Source organism: Micropterus salmoides, unplaced genomic scaffold (genome assembly GCF_014851395.1).
Source record: "Micropterus salmoides isolate LMB-PRFRI ecotype aquatic unplaced genomic scaffold, ASM1485139v1 Ms_hic_scaffold_20, whole genome shotgun sequence".
Classification (NCBI taxonomy): Eukaryota; Metazoa; Chordata; class Actinopteri; order Centrarchiformes; family Centrarchidae; genus Micropterus; species Micropterus salmoides.
The window spans coordinates 8,649,118-8,656,552 of NW_024041151.1; the positions used below are offsets into that span (position 1 = coordinate 8,649,118).

General features: G+C 38.2%; 1 protein-coding gene across 4 annotated transcripts in view; it reads left to right on the forward strand.

Moving 5' to 3' along the window:
* The window catches only part of fcho2 (FCH and mu domain containing endocytic adaptor 2), a 42,307-nt gene extending 35,137 nt beyond the window's left edge, over positions 1-7,170 (forward strand). For all 4 annotated transcript variants that reach the window (XM_038733012.1, XM_038733014.1, XM_038733015.1 and 1 more), the window contains 7 exons: positions 19-130; positions 1,129-1,284; positions 2,016-2,148; positions 3,822-4,021; positions 4,135-4,199; positions 4,337-4,501; positions 4,598-7,170. In XM_038733012.1, the coding sequence (XP_038588940.1) occupies positions 19-130; positions 1,129-1,284; positions 2,016-2,148; positions 3,822-4,021; positions 4,135-4,199; positions 4,337-4,501; positions 4,598-4,620 (854 nt within the window). In that variant the 3' untranslated portion in view covers positions 4,621-7,170. The remainder of the gene's footprint in view (positions 1-18; positions 131-1,128; positions 1,285-2,015; positions 2,149-3,821; positions 4,022-4,134; positions 4,200-4,336; positions 4,502-4,597) is intronic.
* The last annotated feature ends 265 nt before the right edge of the window (positions 7,171-7,435 follow it).

Consider the following 7,435-nt stretch of genomic DNA (forward strand, 5'->3'; position numbering starts at 1 on the left):
TGCCTTTCTCATTCTTAGGGACATCTCGCGGTCCCAGCCCTGTGACCCTGGGATCCCAAGATGCTTTGCCCATTGCCGTGGCCTTCACAGAGTCGGTTAATGCTTACTTCAAAGGAGCTGATCCCACTAAGTGAGTCTCACATGACCTCTTGCTGCTTAAAGGCACTGACATGGACCTGCACGCATACACACAATCGTGTTATGAGTTATACAGTACATGGTGTTGTACTGCAATGCGCACTACTCTCAGTGGACCTTTGGTTGTGCATTTTGCAGAGTGTATCTCCCCCTTCTCGCTTTGCATGTATGGAATGTTTTGCGTTAGTCTGACACCATTCTTTCAAAGTGGATAACCTACATGGGGCAGATTATAGTCTGGGGCAGAGAGAACATACAGCCTTTTATTGGTTAACTGCTGCTAAATTGCTGCTGTGCAAAAGGCTTATTTTTGCAGGGATTAGCAAATGGAACATTTCATAAGCAATGCAGCGGAGACACGGTGCGAGGTTGAGACCCGCTGTAGGCCGTTACTGCCACAGCCTGGGCTGACCGCAACTAAAGGAAGACTCTTCTTGTCCCAGAACTTGTTAAAACACTGGATCTATATTAGACTATAGAAACATAAATATGTATATAAAGACAGTGGAAATGGACAATGTGTTACACCTGGGACCTAAAGCCAATACATTTAATTGTTAATTGTAAATATGCCTTGGTTAGATCTTAATATTTTAAGGATTAGTGGGCTAAAATACAATCCAAAATTAGACCAGATATGTCCAATGTAGCTTTGTACTCGGTTATAGTGGTAATTAGATTACATGAGCGAAATAAAGTGAACAATGATTTTGATAATTTATTAATTGTGTGCCATTTTTCACACAAAAATGCCAACTATTTTCCAGTTCCAGATTTGATATGTTTTTCAATTGTTTATCATTGCTTATTGAAGAAGATAGAATATCTTTGGGTTTTGGACTGTTAATCAAACAAAACAAGTGATCTGAATAAGTCAATTTTCACAGTTTCATTTGTTTGATAACTTAAACAATTATCGATTTATTGGAAATAATAATCAACAGATGCTATAAAAGACTTTATTCATATTCAAGTGGCTACATTCCACAGGTGCATTGTGAAGATTACAGGAGACATGACCTTGTCGTTCCCCATGGGCATCATCAAGGTGTTTACCACCAACCCTTCCCCGGCCGTGCTAACTTTCAAACTGAAGAACACCGGCAGGTTGGAACAGATCCTACCAAACCAACAGCTATTATACAGGTGAGGTGTCCAGAGAAATTCATCACAACAGCTAAAATACAAACAGGATGGTTTGCGTTGAAAGTGAAGAACTTAGCAGAGCTGATGAGTTGATAACTTGTCAAGGTCGTGGTTAAGTGAATGAGGGATTTGGACTCCATGATACGAGGAAATGTAGTCTGCGTCAGTGAGAGGAAATTCAATTAGTAATCTGACATAAACCTATCATTAAGCTGTCAGGGAAGTATTTTCCACCAGACTTTAACAGCCAGATTCTCAACAGTGTGTGTCTCTTCTCTTCTCTTCACGCCTTCAAAAAAAGAACAGCAAACTTTATATAACAGCTGCTTCATTTAACATGCCTTATTTTATTTCTCACCTCTTTAGTCTCAGTCAAACCTCACCTGCAGTTCAAGTTCCAATATGATACAAAATGTATTGGTTCTACTTTACCAACTGTGAGTTTAGAAAAAACATTATGTAAGTAGATCATATACTTATCCAAAAAGTAAAGAAAAATAACATCCTTTTTTTATGTGCCTTGCTCTGGTTCCTCTTGGTTAGACCACATGGTTGGACTAATTGAATCAAATGGAATTCATGATTTAGTAGCTGGTTTGATATAACAGGGTAATTTTTTCCAAGCTATTGGAGCTTTACACAAAGCCAAGAAGAGCGATGAATAATTGAGCCTCAGATTTGTGTGTGTGTGTGTGTGTGCGCGTCCTTCTGACTGTTTGTCTTTCATCTAGTGATCCTTCCCAAAGTGACTCAAATTCCAAGGACTTCTGGTTCAACATGCAAGCACTGACGTCCTACCTCAGAAAAGCCTCAGATCAGAATCCTTCAGCTTCCTACTATAATGTGGACATCTTAAAATACCAGGTCAGTCAGCCGATGTTGAGCCTAGAACATAATCCAAATAAAACAACTGTAGTTAAAGAATGCTTTCTAAAAACATACTTCCTTAAGTGCTTCACCCTTCAGACTGAGTAAAGAACACGAGGGGAGTCAGCAGGACAGAAATATTGTCAGTGCAGAATGTATTTTTTAATGTGAAATATTCTACTTTTGATAGCCATGTTCAAAGTTAAAGAGAAATAAGATGACATTATTATAGTGCTGTTTGTGTTTTGTCAGAATTCTATTTGATGATCCTCCAGCTTTAAGCAGCCTTAGTCTATAATATTAATATAGTATTTACAATATATAATGTTCAGATAGTTATAACCTTGCCTTACAGTGAATTTCTGAATTGGCAAGTAGAGGCTACTGGCCTTAAATAAGGAGCATGTCGGATGTTAGTCTACGACTGCTCCTTTTTTCCACCGTTGTTTGCAAACCAATAAATCACAATCAACAGTCAGATAGCACACAAGTCTCGCCGAAAATAAGCGGAACAGCTGATTACAGCAGGCAGGTCTAATTAATAGCTCATTAAAAATCACGTTCCTCCGACGCTCAGGTAACAGCTGATCAGCAGCTCTTGTCAGCTGGAAATGTTTTAATAACCTTCCAAACTGTTGTAAGTTTTATTTTTGTGTTGCTTTCTCTGTGCTGGAGTTATTTTAAGAACTAACAAACTTTATCATGTGTCTTTCCATAATACTCCCACACAAAAAAGCTTTTTAATGGTCAAGCATAGCCTATAGTTTTTCATTATATTCTAGTCAAATCTGATGTTCATTTATAAATGTTGCTCATGGATAGTGGGCCTAGTTACAAATAATGATGTCTGTGCATCACTTTGTATGGCCTACGGGCCTACAGCGTACGTCAGCTCGTTAATTTGCCTTATCTTCGCAGGTCTTTAGACCGCGGTGGAAACCAACACAACAGTGGGCTGAAGGAACCTTTTAGTTCCTTGAAAAGAAATGCGGGGACTTTTTCCCCTGTACTTTTGGTGGAAACGCGGCTTATATGTATGGTGCTGTTTGTTTATATGAACTTCGCCTGAGGACCAAAACATTGTTAATACAGTACAAGGGATGGACAGTGTGCTTCCCAGTCAAGAGTTTCTGATCCTTTCGCACCTGACTTGTTAGAATGTTTTGGAAATTGCAATTCTCGTAGTCAATATGAATCAGTATGTGCTGCTTGCACAACAAAAACCATCACATAGCAAATCACCAGTGTCTTTAAGATCTGAGATATCTAAAATTTGTCAATATATATTTGTTTTTAAATGAGAAATTTCTCATTTTACTTATCAGCCAAAAACTGCTGTAGCCTTTGAGTAAGTAGGGGTTAAATATTTTGTTTCAGGATTCTTCAGCTGGTTCGGCCACACTGTCATCAAGCCTCAGGCCCTGGCCCTCCATTTAGCCCACAAACCACTAATAGCCGTCCTGCCACCCCATAAACAGACTCTGCTTTTTCAGAGCTCTCTTGACATATAAAGTTTTAGTTTACATGTGGTAGATCAAGAAATCCAGAAAGGTAGTGAAATATAAGTCTCATTGCAGCAGAGGATACTGGGAAAATCACGCAAATTGCTCAAACTCAAAACAGCTTTGTTCATATTTAGTTGTACAATTCCATTATACTGCTGTGTTCAGGTGCTGTCTGATGGGATCCATTCCACTCCTCTCAACCTGGCCATATACTGGAAGTGTACACAGAGTACGTCAGACCTGCGGGTAGACTACCGATACAACCCGGAGTCAATGGCCTCCCCTGGTCCGCTCACCAATGTACAGATTTTAGTGCCTGTTGATGGAGGAGTCACCAATGTGCATTCTCTGCCCAACTCCATCTGGTAAGATGTGGCAATTGTTATATCAGGAGGTATAAAGGTGTAAGACACTGAAAAACATTCTTTCTTAGTTAAACAGAAGCGGCTTATGTTGTTATTCCTTTTTCTTTTTTTAGGAATGCAGAGCAGAATAAGTGTCTGTGGAAGTTGAATGACATCTCCGAAAAGTCTGAAAATGAAGGTAAATAATTGTTCTCTTCTTTGTTTGCAAGTAGAGGCAACTTGTTCAAAATCATACTTTTGGCGAAAGTATATGGTGAGGCAAATAGCTCGATCTGTTATTGGCAAGTGAGTGTATTTGTTTGTGTTTGACCGCAGGTGCTGGGTCCCTGAGGGCCAAGTTTGAACTGTCAGATGGACCATCGAACCCCTCCACTCTGGCTGTGCAGTTTATGAGTGAGGGGAGTACCCTGTCAGGAGTGGACATGGAGCTGCAGGGGACCGGATACAGACTTTCTCTCAACAAGAAGAGATTTGCCACAGGTATGTAGTAGACTTGATCATCCACATGTACCTGATACTGTTTTTTTTCCAGTGCATCAGCATCTCAAACTGCACATATTTTGTTGTTTTTTTTAGGACGTTATATGGCAGATTGCTGAGGTGACCTACTACTCTGGTTTGAAAGGAAAAAAATCTCGCTTGACACAGAAGTTGGCAACTTTGCAAGGCTTCCTGAACCTCTGGGTCCATCTGAGCACAATCGTGCAAGCGAGAATCTCACTATAATTAAACAGCACTGAGTATTGAACACTGTTAAAAAAAGACATTAAGATGAGCTTTCAGGAAATGTGTAGATATGAAGTCTAATAATGCTTTCTGATCAGTTCACTTTTGTATAGTCAGAAACAATTTATGGATTAGATATAAATCTATATTGTATTTGAAATCATAAAAAAAAGAAAAAAGTGCACTAACAATCTTTCAGTTCCTTCTTTTTCTTGTATATTCATTTTCCAAGAGCCTATAAGGAATATATAACAACCTTCTCCATCCGAATTGTAAATATTCTGCTCGACCAGCTCTGACTCAACTCTCAAATCTGTTTTGTTTACTGACTTCCTCTCTTTCTCCTCACAATTTGTCTTTATTGATCATGTGCAATTAAGGTAGAATCTGTCTTAAACAGCGCTCACACACTTGACCTTTAAAATAACAATGAAGTGCTTTCAGACAAATGCAAAAAAAGATGTGACCTCAGTGCCTCCTCCTATACTATAGATTAATAGGCAACAAAAGCATAAATGTTTTACCCAAATTTGGGTTTCCAGATTTAAGCTACTTTTCTCTGTGATAAAAATGCATGTTTTTTTTAAAACAATCACCCCCAATGGGGTCTGTGATCAGTGTGGTCTTTTTAGAATTTGTTCCCCTTGTAAATCCCCCTTTCAGTCATGGTTAGTATTTTCAAACATTTTTAAGCCCTTAATTTTTATTCTTCATTAAAACAAAACTTGCTCAGCAATCTTGACTGTAAAACATTGTGTTAAATGTTAGATGCTTTAAGAAAAATCAAGGGACGCTACCCCAAATTTAACTTGCAGCCTTTTTTACAAACTGGCAGTGCTTTTTTAATCACATTTTTGTGCCCTATTAATGGAGAAATGTGCCTGAACTTAACTTTTCGTTCATCTTTTTTTATACTACAGCACAGTTCATGAGAATTGCACCAACAATGTGCCAGTTGTGTTTGTTACGCCTTTATTTGGATGCTGAAGGGAAAATGTCTCCTCTTTTTACAACCTAACTGTCTTCCAGAAATGAATAAGTCATGTTTGCCTTCTGTGATTGAGTTTGATCATTGAACTCTTTTATATCTTGTCTTTTTTATTCAGTGCTTGTCAATTGACCTTCACCTCATACACTCATTGTCCAGTACATGATGTGAGCAGTAGCACAGTAAGGCCAAATTAATGATCGATATGCCTTATCACAACTACGTGGCACTGAGTTATCCAGTGCTGTTGCAAGTGGTTAGATATTATGACACAGTACTGCCATTGCCCTGTGATAGATTACTGACCTGTACTGTCCTTCAACCCAGTGCATGCTGGGATAAGCTTCAGCCTTTTGAAACTATAAACAGTAAAAGTGGGTGCTGAACATGGATGGATGGATGGATGAAACATAGCCACATTTGACTCTTGGTTCATTCATTCTTGTCTTTTACTAATGAAGGCTGCTGCTGGAGAGGCTGTTATACTTGTTGACTGAGTATTTGTATGTTGTGTAGGAGATTTTTCATTGACCTCAACCATGTAATGGTCCTTAAATTGGTTAATGTGTTGGTATGTGACATGTCTGGAGATGCGATTAGTTGCCTGGAAGCTGTGATTGAAATATGATAAAAACCTTTTAGGGCTGGAGTTTCATACACTGTGCATCACATGGCCAACTGACCTCTCAGATACAATTTTAGGAAATCATTTGTCACATCAGGCTTTTGTTTTCTTTATTGTTTTCTCTGTCCACTGCTATAGAACATGGCTCAATATAGTTTTTAACTTGGCAGTACATGATTCATCTAATGTCTAAACTGATCATTTACTTGATTTCATTCATATCTGGCCAGGGTGATTACATGTAATGACCAGTTTTTAATGTTTTAATGTAATGCCTTTAAAAATAAGGCAGACATTAATCTTAAATGGATGATGGAAATTTCCATTTAAATTGTGTCTGTTGAATTTAAATTTTGTATCTCTCTCTGAACTTTAATCAGCCAAATGTTTGAAGGTAGTTGAAATGATTGCGTTTACATAAAATCCTCAAATTGTAGCACCAGACATTTGTACAGTGTTCTCCTAAATATATCAGTGTTTTTGGTCAGATGAGCCGAAGGCATTAAAAATATAGCACACAGATTCTGTAATTGTATTCCAATATAAGCAAGCTGGTTCTTGCTGCCCCTACAAAACCTTTAAAATAAACTTACAATGCTCCTCTTTTCATCACTTTCACATTCTTTCTTTCTTTGTATGTTGTATTAAACAGAGTTTAAAGAGAGCAAAATTGTGTAAATGATTCTCATAAATTGTACATTTTTACCAATATCTCAGCCACTGTTGTCTCTACTTTATGATTTCTCATTGTGCCTGTATTAAATGTGTAATATATGAATATATACAAATATATTAAAATTACTAAGTGTGTTCTGTGTGATTTCTGTGAGCTGGAGATAAATGAAGATAAATTAGAAGATCTAGCAAGAGCATCAATCGCGTACATTTGCTTTCCCATGCTAACAACGTGGCTTTAGGGATGGCAAAGTAATTTGGTCTGTTCACCACTTTGGTCCAGACCGAAAAATCTCTTGAAGTACTGGATGGATTGCCATGAAATTTTGGCATTTGGGGTCCCCAGAGATGGAGCCTGGTGACTTTGGTGATCCCCCTGACTTTTCCTCTTGCTATATTG